The 20,638-nt window shown below is 39.8% G+C and overlaps 1 protein-coding gene across 3 annotated transcripts in view; it reads right to left on the reverse strand.

Annotated features, from left to right (window-relative positions):
* The window catches only part of uacab (uveal autoantigen with coiled-coil domains and ankyrin repeats b), a 49,625-nt gene that overhangs the window by 18,748 nt on the left and 10,239 nt on the right, over positions 1-20,638 (reverse strand). For all 3 annotated transcript variants that reach the window (XM_077519017.1, XM_077519015.1, XM_077519016.1), the window contains exons 2-4: positions 5,914-6,044; positions 1,286-1,374; positions 664-728 (exon numbers count right to left, since the gene is read on the reverse strand). In XM_077519017.1, the coding sequence (XP_077375143.1) occupies positions 664-728; positions 1,286-1,374; positions 5,914-6,044 (285 nt within the window). The remainder of the gene's footprint in view (positions 1-663; positions 729-1,285; positions 1,375-5,913; positions 6,045-20,638) is intronic.

Raw genomic sequence — 20,638 nt, forward strand, 5'->3', positions numbered from 1 at the left:
TAAATAATACATGACCTAATTGGTTTGTTGATGTGCTTAAACATTTTCATTTGAATTTCATTTATGAAGTGCACTTAAACCATAGAAATGTGGATTTCAAATCCTCTCTTCTTGGTGTATTCAATGTATTAGTCATGCACTACAATTTTATAATGTCCTAGAATTCAAATTCTTTATTTGGGTAACTTTAGCAGACATGAGATTAAAATAGATTAGATTAATTAAAAATCCTGTAATTAATTACATTATTTTTTTTAATCGCCTAACAGCACTAATTGAAATGTATTGTATGTATAGCCTCAGTTTTAATGATGTGTGCTGTTCACCTCTTGGCCAGGTAACCCTTGTAAAAGAGATTTTGATCGCAAAGGGTTTTTATCTGGTTAAATAAAAGGTTGATATATGTTAGAGTTCCTCCACAAATTGAATTAATGTGGACATGCATTAAGTAAGTGCCTCAATATTGTGATAGGTTGTTAATGTACATACATGAGATTAACGTTACCTGTCCTATTTGAACTATGACCTCAGCTAATTAGCATTAACATGCAATTGCTCATGTTTATTTTTTGTTTCATCAAAAGGAAATAGAATGGAATGACAAAAACAATCTTGCCATCACATGATAAAAAATTAGAACCTTAAAATACCAAATCACTCTACCTGAAGGAGTTTTTGCACACACAGCGAATGGCCATTTCTTGAAGCCAGATGAAGAGCATTTTTACCTATAGAAAAAAATAATAATAAAAAAAATTAACCAACATCAGGAATTGACTGGGAACAAAATAAAAATTATTCATAAAAATATTTTCTGAGCAGCAGCCATTGCTTTGGTTCACAGTTGTATGAGTTGTGTCTAAAAGCAAACTACGATGTTATGAGCAGACGTTCCTTTCATAAATTTGAGGTTGATAATATGTAATATAGAAGAAAAGAACAGGAAGCTCTGTGAGAGCAATGTATAGTGTATATTAATACTTAACAATTGTTGGTTATATTGTTAACTGTCACAGCAGGTATGCATGAACAAGGTTGAGAGTGGAAAATAATACTGTAGATGTGCTGAGGTCATGAAAGACCCATTACGAAGACAGCTGCATGCATTAACCGTCTGGAAAGCTGACATACCCATCAGCCAAAGCTCCACAGACCCTGTAATTGCCCTAGTCAAGTTATATAATGTATAAGGAGACAGCCATTTGAACTTGATTGTGAAATACTGCACATCTCAAAGGTGCAAGTCAAGTAAAACACTGCACAGTAGTAGTATACAGATACTCACCAGTGGCATCAGTTGCAGTGACATCTGCACTGTGTGACAGGATGAGATTAAGACAGTCCAAGTGTCCTCGTGTTGCGGCCAGATGAAACCTTGGAAATACAGAGATATGATACTTTATAAAGCCATGGCAACAAGGGCCAATGTCAATGTGCGTACACTTCTTTGCATAATTTCCTGTACGTTCACAAGCGTTTGAACTTACCTTTGTTTTAATTTGTTTCTTTTATTGTGGTATGAAATTATTCTGGAGGAATACAGTCGTAATGATTCCAAAAAGATGAGATCAAATGCAGTCTTATATACATGCATTTAATGACCACTATGGACAGTAAAGATTTGTGACTCTCTGCAATGACTTAACCCAAAGTAGTAAAGAGAGCCCACTGGCTGCTCAATAAAGCATTTGTGGTGTGTAAACTGACCTCAGTCCATAACACATCTAGTCACATGAATCTGTTTATACACTAACCCCAAGGTATCTGCCAAGGCGACAGCATGGCTGTCACCTCAACACCCATCTGAGTATTAAAAGCAGTGATGATGGCCCAGAGAGGCTGCTTCTTGGAGGAGCACTGGAGGGTCTCTACCTCACCAAGTAAACACCTCAGAAGCAGAAACTAGTTTGAGGAGGGACGCAAGTCATTTGACTCCACACAAAGAATGTTAAGGCACCTTATGGCTGCCAAGAATGTTAATATCTGAACATAAAGATATAGATAAAAGTTAAAATAGATGCCTGCTGCTACTCAACAAACCTGCTTCGTAAAAAGGCTAAACATAATTCTGAGCTTTAAGACCACACAGTCAGTGATGTCATTTTGTTGTCCCACATGCTATTTGGGCAGCTTTATGGTTGGTAGTCTACAGGATATGGTGGCTATTTTTAGACTGTGGACAGAGATTGGTTAACCAGAGTAAATACTGTAGCTTAACCTCTAGAGAATGGGGAGGCTCCTTCAATAACATGATATGTACGCCGATACACCAACTTAAAAAATGTCTCAAAAGGTGTGTATTAAATTTGATTTGGTAACGCCCATATTTCCTTCGCATAACCCTGGCAAAGTCCTGTATGCAATGTCAAAACACTTTTTTCTCTTAAGACACCAAAGTTAATTGACAATTCCGAACATCTGGTCATTTCGGATGTTTCCCCAGTACAACACAATGCAAATGCTTCCTTTACAAGGTGTAAACAAACGGCATATTATATTGCGTTTGCTTGTGACTTCCATACAAACCACCACCAGGCAAATAGGTGCAAAATTGTCTGGGGCTTTATACCCATGGCAAACAGGTCCTAGGTGAGGGACTAGACAACGCACGGCTCATAGACCTCTTAAGATAATAAAAATATATGGACAGACGCTTTCCTTGCCCGGATGCGGGTCACCGGGGTCCCCCTCTGGAGCCAGGCCTGGAGGTGGGGCTCATTGGCGAGCGCCTGCTGGTCGGGCTTGTACCCATGGGGCCTGGCCGGTCACAGTCCGAAGAGACAACATGGGTGCTCCTTCCCATGGGCTCACCACCAGTGAGATTGGCCAAAAGGGATCGGGTGTATCAGGGGCCTTGGCGGACCGATCCCCAACTACAGAAGCTGCCTCTTGGGACAAGGAATGTCACCTCTCTGGCGGGGAATGAGCCCAAGGCAGACTTATTGCCCCCCGTGTTGGCGCCTGTACGTTGGGGTTCACCCTGGTAGACGAGAGGGTAGTTTAACTCCACCTTCGGGTGGGGGGGGACCATTCCTGACTGTTATGTGTGCCTATGCACCAAACAGCAGTTCTGAGTACCCATCCATTTTGGAGTCCTTGGAGGGTGTGCTTGAGAGCGCTTCCCCTGGGGACGTCGTTCTGCTGGGGGACTTCAACACTCAAGTGGACAATGACAGCTGTTGACCTCGACTCGGGACGTCATTAGTCGGTAGGAAGAATACTTCGACAACCTCCTCAATTACACCAATACGCCTTCCTTTGAGGAAGCAGAGACTGGGGCCTATGAGGTGGGATCTCTTATCTCTGGGGTCGAAGTTTCTGAGGTGTCAGGAAAGCTCCTCGGTGGGAAGGCCCCAGGGGTAGATGAGATCCACCCGGAGTTCCTAAAGGCCCTGGATGTTGTGGGGCTGTGGTGGTTGACACCTCTACAACATCGCATGGACGTCGGGGACAGTACCTCTGGATTGGCAGACCGGGGTGGTGGTCCCCCTTTTTATAAAGGGGGACCGGAGGGTGTGTTCCAAGTATAGAGGGATCACACTCCTCAGTCTCCCTGGTCAGGTCTATTCAGGGGTGCTGGGGAGGAGGGTCAGTTGGGAAGTCAAATGTCGGATTCAGGAGGAGCAGTGTGGTTTTCGTCATGGCCGTGGAACAATGGACCAGCTCTACACCCTCGGCAGGGTCCTCAAGGGTGCATGGGAGTTAGCGCAAACAGTCTACATGCGTTTTGTGGACTTGGAGAAGGCGTTCGACCGTGTCCCTCGGGGAGCCCTGTGGGGGGGTGTTTCGGGAGTACGGGGTACCGAACCCCCTAAATCAGGCTGTTCGGTCCCTGTATGACCGATGTCAGAGTTTGGTCCGCATTGTAAGTCAGATTCGTTTTCAGTGAGAGTTGGACTCCGCCAAGGTTGCCCTTTGTCACTGATTCTGTTCAGAACGTTTGGGGACAGAATTCCTTGGCGCAGGATGGATGGATGGATGGATGGATTTGGTGCCTGCAATACATTCCAAAAAAATGGGTCATAGGGATGTTTAGCCCTGTGTTGCATCATCTTTCCTTTTATCAACACTCAATACACATGTGGAAACTGAGGACAGTTGAAGCCTTGCAGGCGAAATTCTTTCCCATTCTTGCTTAATTTGCTCAATAGTCCGGGGTTCTCCATTGTCATATTTTGCACTTTATATTGTGCCACATATTTTCAATGGGAGACATGTCTGGACTGCTTGGCAGGCCAGTCTAGTACTTGCACACTTTTAATATGAGATCAAGCTATTTTAAAGTGCAAAATGTGGCTTGACATTATTGGGGTTTCCATCCAAATGTTTTGAATTTTTTAGGGGAATTAGGTGAAAATGCACAAAACGAACAGTCGACATATGGCTGTTTTCATTTGTTATTATTTTGAGAATATTGACAGGAGAATGGGCCATGAGATGATGCTGTATGAAAGCATCTTACTGCCACAAGACATTGTGCAGGTTCGCATCTTTTTATAAATTGAATAAATATTGTTAAACTGTTAAACTGTTAAAGTGCTATCAAATTGATTTTAGCAACTGACTCCTTGTTAGCATGCGATCACATCAACACTTTTTAAGCAGGTGTGGCGAATTAGTCTACTAATGCCAAAGCAGGCATTAACTGTGTTTACCCAGCTGGATGCCTAAATGAATTACTTCTACATAATACTAATGCAGCACGAATAAAATTTAATTGATGAGTTAGCAATATGTAATTAATTTCCCCTACAGAGTAGTCTTTAATAACCAGTGCCACCGGTCACCATTCAACATTCTTTCACGGCTTCTGCAGCAGCCAGATTGCCATAGACAAGTGTTTGTCTGTGTGGCCCACTGAACTAAATGTAGACTTGCTGAGTAGCAGTTGTGGTTGATTTTTGTTTTAGGCAGACCTGGCAACAGTATGATGAACTCTTTTCTTATACTGTATTCCAACCCAGCACCCACATTACAGTACTCATCAGTATCAGTACTTCCAGCACATTGTTATGAGAAATGACAATAACATCATACTGAATATTTTGCCATTTTATGCAGCAGTTCCAAAAAAGCAAGTTACATAGATGGCTGAAAATGATTGTGGGATTGAGAGCTTCTAAAGTGTTAAGATATTATAAATCTTTTTCACATTGAATCTAAAAGAGGCCAGTGACTGACACAATATATTGAGGATTATACTGCATTCATTTCATGAGACATGGAGTTAAGTTTTCCTAGCTTTGCTTGCAGAAAACTGGGAGGTTCCCTGACAAAAATTTAACCATGAAAAATATGGCCATTCACGATGTCAACTGATTCCAGTAAGAGAGTTCATCTGAGCAAAAACATCTGTCTGGCTTGATGTAGTGAACACCACAATAGATCTAAGATGAATTTTTGGGCAGTCATTTCCTGTGAGAACTATCCAAACAGTGCATAGCCAGTGTGGTCAAGCCTCGAGAGGCCACAAACATTCTTTAAACCAACTCCAACACTGACCTCCAGAGGCAGATGGCCATTTAATGGGACACGTTATATATAAAGCACTGTTGTAGTGTTCAACTGAGATGCAAGAATCTAAAACAGTTGGATGAAGGTTTAAATATGAAATGTGAAACCTACATCACCATGAGGATTTTATTGCAATTTTTAGGGGGTCAAATCGGGAGATGAAGCCTTGAGGTCATAAACAAAGGTATCAAACTATTTCTGAGTAAGCAGTTCAGAGCTGAGCTAACAGTTTAAAAAAAAATACCATCTATATAAGAGATGGAGCAAGAAAATGTTGTTGTTACTGTTTTGGCATTGAACATTGGAAGTGTTTTGTAAAGGAACTATTTCTGTATGTCAACAGACTGACTGGGCGTGAGCTTGTCTTGAGTATGGAAATGTGCGTGTCTGTTTACTTACGCAGAGCGTCCCTCCACGTCAAGCTTTGTTGGGATGATACCCTTCTTGTTCAAAACAGCAGCCGTCTTGTCCACTTCACCTCGTTCCACTGCCTTCATCAGCCGATCATCGTACTTGTTCCAGTCTGTGTTCTAACAACAACAACAAAAACAACACACAGCTATCGGAGATGTAGTATTGGACAATGATTGTTTAGAAAATAGTTTAACAGCGTAAACGTATCAGTGATTGGGAGCTACAAACCTTTTTTTGTAATTGCGTAGTTTAAAATAAATGAACAATGTTGTAGAGGCACAAACACATACAAAGCCAGGTGAAATATAACACTGTGATACACTTTGTATATTAAGTAAATTACGGCGAGTGAGAATGGAAACTTGTTTGTTGGATTTGGCTGCCAACCACCAAAACATATTAACATTTAGAATCATTTTGCCATTTACCATCATTAGGTCAATCACAGCATTTTTCTTTTATACAGGGATGAAACAAGCAGCATTTATTAGTTGTTTTTAGAAAGGAGTACCTACAAAGTGCATGGAGGTGCATTTCAGCCAGCGGCTCATCTTGGGTGAGTGGAGCTGGTCCTTGCACCGTGCTACCGAAAAGGTTGCCAGCGTTCCGGTTTAAAAAAACAAAAACAAAAATTGAGGGCAAAAAAAAAGTATAAAATTCTCGTACATGCACTCAACCAGTGAGTGCAAGAAAAAAAAAAGTTTGGAGCAGAGGTCCTCTTATGAAAGGCTCATCCTCTGGAGTGTTCTTCATTTGAGGAATATTCAAGCATTCCTGGGTTCCTTACAGGCTCTACCTGTAAGTTCAGCACTGCACAGCAGTCGATTCTTAAAGGGAGGATAAGGAAGAGTGGAAGAGGAGGAAAGAAATGGAGGTGGAGAAGCAGTAGGGCCAGCCCCTGCCAGCCTTGGGACCTGCCCTGGCCGGCAACTGCAACTCCTCCTCGGGGGGGAAAGTCAGCTCAGCTTGGCTACTTCTCAACTCCACCAAATGTCTTCCGCCACGCTCGTCAAAATCTTACACGAGTTGCCTTACTCAGTTTTCTTTTTGACAGTCTTCCTCCTCTTCTCTGGACTGCTTTCAGTCTGCCTGCAGACCCTGGAAGCAGACTGCTTATTAAGAGAGCCTCTCTCTTTCCCAGCTTCTTTTCACTGTCAGCCTTAACCCTCAACAAATGGCAAGGTCAGTCAAGCTCAATGGGGTAAATATGTGGGCTCTACAGTTTAAAATATCACCCCCTCCCTAGTAAATAGCAGTGGTGCAGACAGCAAGCAGACTGGCTACCTCTTTTTTTGACTTGCAAACCTTTCTATAGTGACTGATTGGAAGACAGGAGCCAAGAATACATTCTGCACATTACTGCACTGTGAGTAATGGCTATATAGTCTCCACTCCCAGCACGAAAGAAGGCCGTCAAAAGACACTGCTTACATTACAGCCCCCACCGTATCCCTTACTTGTTTTCATCTGCAAATAATGTCAGAGGGGGATTAGGGTTTGCACATTTGAAAAGGGTCCTGGCATTGACACTCATAGCATATTAGCTGGGCAAAGGCTGCTGTTGACCCTCCAACGAGAGAGAGAGGGAGGTGCTTTTGCAAAGCCCCGCGATCAGAGTTCCACGGTAGCAAGGTTAAAAGTCAACCTTTTTACAACCAGCTGTCTGAGACTGCAGCTCAGTTACAAACTAATAACGTCACAGACAGAGTTCAGAGTTCACTTGATTACATGTAGTGATGCACGATATCGGTGGTCGATAATTATCGGCACTTATCGACCATTTTGACGTCAAACAGATAAACCAGATAATAGAGAAATCTGCTGATAATTATCGGCAATTTGATTTCATACAGATAAACCAGATAATAAAGAAATCCATCAATAATTATAGACATGCAACGTTGGTCCATCTGTTATGTTTGTGGCTCATATCAATAAAATTAAGCTTCATGGTGCTTTACATACAATGAAACATTGTACAAAGTTTATACAATGTTTCAATGTATTTGTTAGACTTATAGTAGCACTTGAAAGCATATTTGTATACAAATTAATTTTGCAAACAATTTTGCTCACTTATCGGTTATCGACATCGGCACCTCTAAATTATTGGTTTATCGGTATCGGTTGAAAATAGCATTATCGTGCATCCCTAATTACGTGAAAAGTCATGTAAAAATAAGAGTGAAAGAGATGAGGAGGATAGTTAACTGACAAAATTTTCAGGTCGTCAGAGCCGACTCGTGTTACTGGCTTCTGCTCAGAAGTGGTGTAAACCGAGTGGCCATCAGATCCACAAACATGTACAATCCTCCTCAACAACACATGCAATGACATATGAAGAAGTGGGTGTCAATTTACGAAAGCTGCTCAGCCTAGCATGGAGACAAAGGTGCCAAAATGGCACCTAGTCACACAACATACAGTAGAGCACATCACGTAAATATCTCAGGCGAGTTGATTGTGTGTGTATTTGTTAGTCAGTCTGTTTATGTACTAGTTATAATAGGACTGTTAGCAACCAAAAAAACAACCTTGTTACTTTTGAGGAGAGCTTAGCTGCAATATAGACAAATACAACACACATTTTCAGTAAACTTGTACCATATAATATCCATCCATTGTGGATTACAAGCACACAAACTAGTAATGTCAAAGCAGTTCCTCACTACCACATCCTTGTAAATCAACGTACTTGTACTGGTGGCGGATGGGGTGTCAGAGCAACAACATTAAGAAACTTCATTCGTGTGTTTTTCCTTGGTGCTTGTTTTAGTGAAGGTGGTGCACGTCCTACAATGCATTTCGGATATTTCTCTCACCAAGACTCAAATGTGTTCAAACAAGTAAATATTTCAACTTAGAGTTTTGTATTTGTTACATTTGTATTGCTTCAAGACACAACACACAATCATATGACTTCTTAACAATTGTTATGCCCATCCTGAGTAACAACATTTTAGCAAAACACGATAAAAAGGATATTGCCTCCTCAACTGTGAAGGAAAAGCTTTTTACACAACCCCAAGCATAAAGTATGGAATCACCAGTGATGAGTCACAAATCTGCATTGGACATGGTGATAACGCTGGAACTTTTGTTTGGTGCCGTTCCAGTGAGATTTACAGAGGACTGCCTAAATAAAACATCAAAATTCCCACAGTCCTTGATTGTATGGGGCTGCATGCCAGGCAAAGGCACTGGGGAGATGGCTGTGGTTAAATTTTCTAAAATTGCACAAGTTTACATTGACATTTTGGACAGCTTTCTTATCCCTTCAAGAGAAAAATGTTTGGTGATGAAATCATTTTCCAAGATAACAATGCATCAAGCCACAGAGCAAAAACTGTGAAAGCATTCCTTGGAGAAAGACGCATCCAGTCAATGTCATGGCCTGCAAATAGCCCAGATCTCAACCCAATTGAAAACCTGTGGTGGAAATTGAAATAAATGGTCCACAGCAAGGCTCCGACCTGCAAAGATGATCTGGTGTAAATGCAATCAAAGAGAGTTGGCACCAGATTGATGACGAATACTGTTTGTCACTCATCAAGTCCATGCCTCAAGAGACTGCAAGAGGTGGTGCAACTAAATACTAGTGATGTGTTTTGATTGTTTTTTTCTTTGTCTGTTTTTCATGATTTCATAATTTTTTCCCTCAGAATGGAGTGATTCCATATTCATTTCCCTGCACTTGCTCTATAAAAAGTAACATTTACTGACCAGCACAATGTTTGTTTTTTGTTTGTTTTTATGTTCATTTCTTTTAGTGTTTCTGAAAGCCAAGATGTTGCACTTTGGAATGGCCTAACGACTGTTTCATGCTTTTTATCCGAGTTTGATCTGCAGAATAAAATGTCTGAGTGAGTGCTCGTCCAAGACTGGTGATTCCATACTTTTTGCTCGAGGTTCTATTATGATGGTTCAGATATAAAGTTTAGTTAATCAATTATTATTATTATTATTATTATTATTATTATTATTTCAACAATCACCAAAATAATTAAATACTGCTCACACCTTTGTTTTTGAAGGGACAAGTAATAACACTGTTGCATGTTCTTGTTTGAAAGACATCATTATATATGCCTTGTTTCCATCAAAAAAGGGAGCATTTCACCATATCAAATTACTATTTAAACACAGTGACCTTGGCAACATAACATCACCTGACACATCCAAGGTGTTTAACTATTCACACATTCTTTTTGCCCGGAAATATTTCAGCGTGAGGTCTCTGTCATCCTTTACTCGTGCTATCAACCCCTCGGTGCAGGCTGTAATTCTTCCTGACACTTTGGTTTCCTGCCTCTCTCTGAGCTGGACTAACAGGTCTCTCATGTCCTGATGGATGAAATCACTGGCAACAAATAGAAAGACAGTAATCTAATAACAGCCCCCTGCCAGGACACAAGCATAAAGCTGAAGACTAATATGTAAACTGACACTGCCAAACTACTGATGTTACAGATGTGGTTTCACAAGGTTATGACGATAGTGTTGAAAATGGTCATAGTAGGCATACTGTATATATCTATTTATGATCTATGACATTATGGTATGAAATGTCAAAGTTTGATGGGGAAGAGCGAGGCAGCTTGTTAAAAGTGTTAGTAATAATACCTTTTCAAATAGATATATGGTTTATATTAAATCAATCACTAGGGCTGCGCAATTAATCGAAATTCAATTACGATTTAGATTATTACCCTCCACGATTACAAAATAGGCATAATCGTACAAAAACGATTATTAATACTAGGGCTGAAACGACATTTCTGCCTCGGCTGAGATAGTCGTAGTCAAGCTAACGGCAGTATGCATGACAGTACACGGGGCTGTGAGAAACTTCAAAATAAACCTTTCAAATTTCAAAATAAACCTTACATTACCAAGTAGTATATGTAGATCAATGCATTGTATGGGCGAGTGGTTAGCACGTCCGCCTCCCAGTTCTGAGGACTCCGGTTCGAGTCCAGGCTCGGACCTTCCTGGGCGGAGTTTGCATGTTCTCCCCGTGCCCGCGTGGGTCTTCTCCGGGTACTCCGGTCTCCTCCCACATTCCAAAGACATGCATGGCAGGTTAATCGGGCGCTCCAAATTGTCCCTAGGTGTGCTTGTGAGTGTGGTTGGTTGTTCGTCTCTGTGTGCCCTGCGATTGGCTGGCAACCAGTCCAGGGTGTCCCCTGACTACTGCCCAGAGCCAGCTGAGATAGGCGCCAGCACCCACCGCGACCCTTGTGAGGAATAAGCGGTCAAGAAAATGGATGGATGGATGGATGCATTGTATCACTTTTATTTTGAAGTTGTTACTGGAAGCGTGTCATCGGGGCTTAAGATGTGCGCCTCTTTTTGGAGTTTGTGAACAATGGCAATGAAAATGAACCACACTGTTGGGCCAGACGTCAGTAACACAATTTAGTCCTGAAGTTACGTTCAAGCCCCAGGTAAGAGGCTAAGACATAATTATGCTGACGTTGTATTGTTTGGCGCCCGTTGCCAGAGTTTAGCCGTGACTGCTAGCTAACAGCGACTAACAGCAGTGTTAGCCGTCATGCGCAACCCGAAACCGGACGCTGGTTTGTCCGCCTTTTCAGCTGCGTTGAGTTGATTAATGATGAACGAATCGAGTCATTTGAATGTGAACGATAGGAACCGAGTCTTTATTGACAGCCGGTAACGACAAGCCGCCCCTCCCCCCCTTTCCCACTATAATGTGCCGAGCATTCACTTTAGGAGGGAGCGGCGTCTTCGCACATCACCGTCAATCAGACAATTAAGTGGCTCGTTAAGGTCTGAAACAAGCAAAAACAAATGTTTTAAAAAACACTGCTCGCTGCGCGTGTCACGCATGGCAGAAGTGAAAAACAACAACTACGGCGACAGTCGACAGTAAATAAATAGTCAAAAAGAAGTTTGAGTTTTTAATGGTATATTTTTTACCAATTAGTTACACAAACATGATCAATAAACCATGCAAAACTTTATTGTTGATGAAAATACACCTCGAGTCTGATGTACAGTGTTCCCTCGTTTTCCGCTGGGGTTAGGTTCCAAAAAATACCTGAAATTTGTGAAGTTGTTAGCACCTCACAAGTCATATTGCACACGCTTCACCCCAACTTTAAATTTTTGCTAACATAAATAATAATTTATCATTATAAAGTCTGTTTGGTCCAAAATGAGCTTACATATTTTTTTTTTCATTTGTCTTAATATTTTCAAATGTTTAAACATTTTTTTTGCTTTGAACAAAAACATAATCGTTTTTAATAATCGTGATTTCAATTATTACAACAATAATCGTGATTATTATTTTTTCCATAATCGAGCAGCCCTATCAATCACTATCAAATACACCACATTCATTTTGGTGGGAGGATTTAAGAATTATGAAAACATATTCAGCGTTTCCTCTACATTAATTTTATAGCGGTGGTAAGCCACTCCTAAATCTTAGGTGCCTCTCCTTCAAGGCTGGAAAGGAGGGGAGTGCAGCACGCAGGGAGGGGTACGCGGGATGGATAGACAAACAGACGACCGGAAAGTATCAGCAATTTCGAGTTTTGGGAACCGGTGGTTAATTTCCGCTTTAATTCTGCTTGATGCAACGAGCTATGAACTATGCAAAGAGCATAGTTTTTAAACCTGGATTTAAAAGCATTTATACCTTACTTGCATGTTTTTAATCTTTATTCATATTCATTCATATTATTCACTCTGACAATAAATGATACCAGCAAATCAGGGGACAGTATATCAACTATTTAATTTGTTTTATTTCATGTGTTTAAAGCAGTGTTACATTGTTACTAAAAATGAAGTTCTTTTTTTCACAAATAAATGTTATATTCAAATCACACACTATTTTTAGCCCCTCCTTTCCTTCCTTGGTGGAGCATTGCAAAAATTGGTAAACATTTGGCAAAATGCTTGAGAATACTTCTGTTGCTTAGCAAACAGTAGTACACAAGTATACTTGTACAGTATAGATATATAGCTCCATCTTGTAATCGGATCAGAGATGGTGGTTCCCTTTGGGGTACCTGAAAGGTGTCAAAAAGACCTATGTAAATAAAATGTGTGGATTCACTGCCATCGTATCAAAACAAGAACATGCTTAATTTGCTTATCAAAGTGAAATAACCTCAGGCAAGACAATGTATAATTTTGCCCTGCAAAAATATATAAAGTTAAAACACTATTATTATTATTATTATTATTATTAATAATAATAATAATAACAATAATAATAATTTTGTTAAATTTGTATATCATCACCCTCATAAAATAATTGCCTAAGGTATTTTTTTTTCAGGTTTTTTTTTTTTTTTTTTTTTTGCCTAAATCATCTCCTCATGATGCCAATGGTTCGATTTTTTTGTTTTCTGAAAAATCTGGAAAAAATGATTTATAGAATACAACACACTAATTGCTCATGATAAATAAAATATAAATTGGATGAATATTTAGGAAAATTAACAAATCTTATGCCTACTAACTTGGATATCAATATCACAGTAAGGTATCACATTACTCCACTCAGCACATATGATGACATTTGGTGTGTGTGATGAGACCCAAATTAGACCCTAATCACCAGTTGGTACATTCTATCATCACTGGGACCAGTGATCTATTGCATTAACATAGCTGTGTGCTCTTGAAAATCAATGTGACATGCTGATTTATTAGTGCAATATACTTGGGCGCTGAGAGCTCAATTCCCTGGCTAGATCAGAGACTTGACAATAACATAATAAAACTGTAATCCGTTCACTACAATATCCAAAAACTATGCGAGTCCTAGTAGTTGTTTGCCAGGGTGGCCAGGTATGTATGCTGTAAATCAAGTACATTACGGTAATAACAAATACAAAAAAGAAATACCGGTAGTTTTATTCCATAGTGTTTCTCAGCACGTTTTTCAACTGAAACTTGTTTTTCTTAAGGTCATACTACAGTTATATTGCCTTGCAAGTCCAGATTAAACTGAATTCAGGATCTTAACTGCACTTGGTCATGCGGCTATAAAAACAGATCACCGAAATGTTATAAAAGCCTCACAAAATGTACCCCAAAATAAGTTTTGCATCAACTACTCTGCTCGGGTAGGGCAACTAGTCTATGGTGTGGTCTACTTTTTGCCCAAAGTCAGATGGGACAGGCTCCAGCTCGCCATTGCCCCTCAATCTAGCTGTATCGAAAAAAAAAAAAAAACGATGTAGGGGCATCTCTTGCATAAATCGAAGCTTGAGGTTAATAATATAGTTTCCGACATACTCTACTTTGAGTTTCTGCAAATTTTTCAGGACAGATGTTTCTGGGTACAGTGTGGTACACACAAAGTGGGATAAGCAAGGCGGGGCTTACTGGTGGTCAGAGCATTGCTGCTGGCTGGTCAGACTAATGTACCCTCTAGTGGTAAATAGTAAAATCACAGCCCCCTAAAATTAACATGTTTCCTTTGACATGTAGCAAAGGCAGACACTGATCAGTTAACAATTCTTCTCAAGACAAAAGCTCAGCAAGATCTGTGTGATATATGTTGTAGTGCCCTAACAACTCGTTGGCAGTGAGTGGATCTCTGCTCATGCACCGATAAAGAAACTAACTGAAAGAACTACCGTAATGCAAAGTAATTATTACAGGACACATTGACAATCGACACTTCCAACAAACCTTGCTCAACTCTCAGCGGCTGGAGCAGCCTTGTAGCACGCTATAATGTAATAATTTACTAATAATGTAATTAAACGCCTGAAAATGTAATATAGTTTGCACTTAACTCAAATAAAAAAATATAATAAAACCCGATAATGTAATAATTTAACGAATAATGCAAGAAAAAAATCTTGACTTTGCTGATATTGTAATAATATTTTTACCATTAATGTAATACCTTCCTACATTAATGGAGATTTATTAAATTTTCGGGTGGGTCTTTTTTAATCAAAATGTCAAAAAGTGTATTACAAAAGCATTTTCCCTTGATTACTGTTTAGTAACCAGTGATTATGTATTGTACTGTACTGTTAGCAGTTCTGTCATTGTTTCCCCAAAGTAAAGACAGATGTTTGTAAATGCCGTCTTCTTTCATGAAGGATGACAGAAATCAGTGAACAATTACTGTTGATATGCTGAAATCAGAGGATATGGACAATTTTAAATTAAAAAATGGCTCCATTATTCAATTATTGAAATAGTTGATTCATTTGATAATCGACTACTTGTCGATTAATCAATTACTTTTGAGAGCTCTAGTTTAAATATTTGCAATTAAGGTTTAACGTCTGACTGCATTTGAATGCACCTTGCGTCTCACCTAACTCTGTCAGTGTTTACACTCCCATTAGTGGCTAGTTACTAACGCCGGAGACTTGTACCGTATCATACAATGACAGACTAATAAACTGGCGGTTTCTTATCGCCTTTAATTAGTGACTGAATATGATTTCGGGATGGTGCTAGCCAGGTCAAGCTAGGTGTCTTGAGCCGCAACGCCACCACACGCTGCAAGGGTCAACTTCAAAATGCTAAGTCTATCATGGCAATTACATTGACATCAATGTATTAGTTCACCGTTGCAGCTGTATTCATTCAGCGGTGGCGCCCTGCCATTCCTAAATCATAGCTGCAGCTCCCTCAACTTTCCAATTAAAGCAATTGGGGGCTGGAGAGGAGTGCAGCCATGCAGTGTTACGCAGTGATAGATAGCGAAAAAGACACTGAGACTGGGGATACAATAACTTTGCGCTTTACATAAAAGTGCACCACGTTATTGCCGTATGCTTGCTAAAACAAACGGGTTGCAGGAGCAAAGCAGTGACTTCGGTTTTACTTTATTCAACGATTTAACAACGTACTCACGTTATTTTTTTGATCAGTCTTCATTCACAAATCAATCAACGTCCTCATCTTCTGTATCTGAATTGAACAGCTGAGCAATTTCTCCTTCAAACAGGCCAGGTTCACGCTCATCATTATGGGAGTCAGTCTCGTTTAGCAATGATGCCGGCTTTCGCGAGCCCATACGTCCACAATCTATTCATATACAGTGGCTTCCTCGCCCAACGCTGACTCCCCGTTTGGTGAAAGTGTGTTCGCCGTCTCTCATCCAGCGCACAAAGCCTGCTCGGAACTTTAATTTGAATGCCAAGTTTACACCAATGTACAGCAGTTGGAGACTTGAAATTCCTTCGTTAATCCTCCCAAAATGATGACAAACTCCCCCCGGGATTACACCGCGCGTGAGCGTTGTGGATCCGCTCCGTCTTGACTGCGTGCTCGGCGGTCACATCAATTTTGAGTTCTTTTTCTTGCTTCCTCCATCAATGTGGAATTATCTCGTGCCGCCATGTACAAATGCGTAACTGATGGCAGTTTAAATTGTGCCTCATAAGCATGTGTTTCGCTGATCCCATTCTCCGGATTCCTTGGCCAAACCGATGTTTAACAGTGCAAATAACGGCATTATTTTGTTATCCGTTCCTGCTCGGTCTCACGGCCGCACGTCCCCAAAAAGGTGGGCTCCAAAAGGGTAGACGAAATGAACTACAGGAGACAGGATGTCACACTGAAGTCTGGTGTTTTATTTCATCTCACTTTTTATTAACTTTCTTGTTTAATCTCCACATTCAAGTACATACAGCGTCAACTCTCTTCCACGTTATTTCTGCACGCGCGCTCCAAAGTCACACTTCATAAGAAGTCAATTACAGTGGCTCGAGGAAGCAGCCAACCAGGAACGAGCACCCTCCAATCAGAAACTCGTGGTGGCACAGCAAAATTTGCCCCAATTCTTGACTGGAAGGATAACGTCTTCAGAACTGGCGCACACAAAATGCGCACTTTTTGTTCTTTTGTTTTGTTTTTAGTTGGCTCGAAGGAACGGCAGGTCGGATTGAAGGAGCGGCGCTGCGCCGCTGCTGCATGAATACAACGGAAACGCTGTACTCAGCCGTGCGACCGGATGAAATTTTTACCAGCACAGTAAGCACACACTGTGAAGTTGGCCACATTTGCGGGTAAATTGGTCAGTGTCGAGCCCTGCATAGAGGGGTTAAGCATTTAACATAAACTGCATAGAAATACATGCGAAATAAGGTGGGAAAGCCCTTAAGTCATTTTACTACATTCCTGTGACACCAGATAAAGATCAGTTGAGGTCAAGCATGTACTAACCTGCCTAACTCAAAACAAGGGACCTGTGACTAACAACATTTATGAGAAGTCTCCACCCTGTTTTACGTAACATAGTAGTATATACGCCACCAAGTTATTAGAGAAGCTATGTGGTACAATAAACATCTCAGCAATAAAAATAACTCCGCAAGGATTACAAACTTCAAAGTTCAGTGGGAACTTGAACTGTTTGAAGGGATAATTGTTCATTTTAACAGTGAGGGAAAATGAATGATACAATAAGTAATAGATTTGCCATTTATACATTTAAATTTTCCGACAGTTTAGAGCACTTACACCCCCGAAAAGCCATAATAGATTGCAACTAGGTTTCATGTTGCACCAGGGATACCATTGTTTTGTTATCTCCTATTAATGTATATCGCTGGCTGGGCAGAAACTTTGCACCTCCAAAATAGTCACTTTTCAGGAGACCCCAAAAATATCATGTTTGCTCAACTATTAACATTGCATCATCAAAAAGAAAAGGCCATTTTCAACACATTAGATTGGTTAATCATTTGTAAAAATAACACCCACACGTGTGGACTGACCAATAGCACTGCCCCTAAATGGGTCATTTTGCCCCTAAAATTTGACATCGCGCAACTAAAATTTTCATCTACTCGCTCTAGCGCAAACCAGTAAGTTTCCAGATTTTTATTTTTTTACTTTTTAATAATAAATGTTATTATTTATTATGAATATTTTTTGCTGCAGTCGTACTTCTGCTCCAGTGCTCCACAGTTCAGCCTATTTATCAGTTATATTGTGAAAATGAGTAGCATGAATATTTACTTTGCAAGTTCATTTATATTGTGTTCCCCTAAATCTTCTACTTTTGCCCCTAAAATTTTACCACTGTGCTCCTAGTTTAAAAACTAAATAAATAAATAAATAAATAAAAGTTAGTCTGGAGCCCTGAATAGCATAGATTTGTTTGTTTTTTTTGTTTTTTTGTTTTTTGGGGGGGGATAAATGAAATTTAAATAATTATCTAATTAAAATGTGACTTATGAGGTTTTGGCCCAATATATTTGCAGGACACATTCTGACTGGATTCAAGGCCAAATAAGATTCAACTACACTAATAGAACAAAAACTGCAGAAATTGTCTACAATACACCACTTCATTTCTTTCTAATGCCTTCGCGGAGCAACAAAGATTTGCCCATGTCAAGTATGAGCAAGGCCCAAACTTGCCACAAATGTGAGGTGAAAGAAAAAAAAAACAACACTTGTCCTGTATGTTTAATCCATAAAGACAGAAAAACAACAACGCCCAGAGCACAGCTTGATTAGGCTTAGTCTGAGCCAAGTCACAACAGTTTGCTGCTCCATCAGCAGAACCTGTGTGTCCCTGCTGCTGAGCATGCCGACATATAGTATGTGGGCATCAGAGGGCGTGTGTGTGTGTGTGTGTGTGTGTGTGTGCGCGCGTGCATGCGTGCGCAGAGATATTATCCGCAGCCCACCCAAAGTGGGTCGACTCAATAGTATTAAAGCCTCAAATATTCAGTACCTACATTCATAAGCAGTGGTGGAGTCTCAATCTCAAGTCTTCATTACTGTTTACAAACATCCACACATGACAAGATACATCATGTGTAGAATATGAAAACACATCTACATACAGTAAATGGTTGGTATAGCACAAAGCGGCAAACATGCCACTCCTAGCCTGCACAGCATGGCAACACAGACGCATAAAACCGGAGATGACCTCATGGTTAGCCCCTGTGGAGCCAGACATTAATCCTAAAAACACAGACTGTCACCCTAACACACATTCTATACCCAAGTTACACAGTATCCTAAACCTCGGATGTTGCCCGGATGTTTTACGAGAGTTTATGATCTTATCAAATGTAAGTAAAGACAAGTGTGAACTATCACTGCTAAACACTTGTTACAAATCAGTAGTTACAGAAGTTAGTTAGTTAATATATAAATAAATAAAAAACCACTTGCTTCAAATTAAATACACCCACATTCAGTGCTACACATTTAATTTGGCTGGCTTTTACCAGCTTACTTCAGACACTCTTAGGACTTAAGGACTTTAGGACTAAGACACCCCCCCCGTTGGACATTAAATCAACCTGCACCTCATATTAAGGCCAAGACCTTCAAACTTTTTGAACTGAAATGTTTCCAGGGCTCTACACCAAGGTTATTTTTGTTAACAAAAACTAACGGAAAAAACTAAAACTCAAACGAAATAAAACAAAAATGCTTTTTAAAAAATGAAAATTAACTGAAACTACATTTTATGTTTACAAAACTAAAATCAAACTAAAATCAACTAGAATTATAGCAAAAATGTCCTTTTGTTTTAGTCTTTGTTAATTTAATACGTCATGAACCTTTGTGAATGATTTTAAATATGATTTTAAGTATATTTTATTTTGTTATTAACTGGAATAATGACGTTTGAAAGTGTGTCACGCAGGAGTGATGTCACCTGGCAGCAACCAATATAAAAGCACCTTCAGATGATGTCGCTCCAAGGTGACAATTTTGCCTGCTTGACTTTTGGTTCCAATGACTTTTGGCTCCAATGGCTCGGCTTGCCTGCTTTTTCATTTAAATCAGCCGAAATGCAACGCTAGTTAAGAAATGTGTTACTTTTTTCATTTTACCATGGTTTCTAATTAATTTACCATTGATTGTAATTAAGTTTAAAGAAAAAACAAACACAGTGATTTCACATCCATCATTCTTAACTCTTTAAAACCCAATCAGAGTGGAATTTCTGAGGGTCCACAAAAGAAATCCAAGTGAACTGATTTAAAAAAAAAAATAAAATAAAAAAAAAAATTTAAAAAAAAGGAGAACAAAGAGTATGAGGAGGAGAAGAGAGAGAGAAAGTGGTTGCCGGGTTGGAAGAGATTGTCAACGGGAGCAAAGGAAAGGACTCTTTCAGATGCTACATGCATTGGCAAAAAGAGGTGTAGGCATACGCTGATTTAGAGTGACTGTCTGTCTCTGTCTCTCTCATCAGATTTTTTTTTTATTTTTTTTTAAGGGATGTAATTTAAACATGTCTTGTTTTTCAGTTGCAGTATCTAGTACAACTTAGCCAGTACAAAACAAAAAACAAAAAAAACAACAACAAAAAAACAACCTGTATTTCATATCAAAGGGTGAGGCTACCTGGAAAGTTATCGGGCTACCTTCTGCCTCTATATCTCTCTGTCTCTCTCAGTCTCTCTCATCAGATTATTATTATTATTTTTTTTTTTTTTAAGGGATGCGATTTAAACATGTCTTGTTTTTCAGTTGCAGTATCCAGTACAACTTATCCAGTACAAAAAAACAAACAAAAAAAACAAACAAACCTGTATTTCATATCAAGCCTGACAGATTTTAAATTAATGCACAGGACAAAAAGAGGAAGAATTTTGCTTGAACCCTTCATTGAAAATCACTTCAGAAAATGGGGGCTCAACTCCCAGTGTGAATATAATTGTGCTCTACTTCTCAAAGGTTGTTTTTTTTAAGTCCTTAAATACAGACCAGCTTC

This window comes from Festucalex cinctus, chromosome 4 (assembly GCF_051991245.1).
Source record: "Festucalex cinctus isolate MCC-2025b chromosome 4, RoL_Fcin_1.0, whole genome shotgun sequence".
Lineage (NCBI taxonomy): Eukaryota > Metazoa > Chordata > Actinopteri > Syngnathiformes > Syngnathidae > Festucalex > Festucalex cinctus.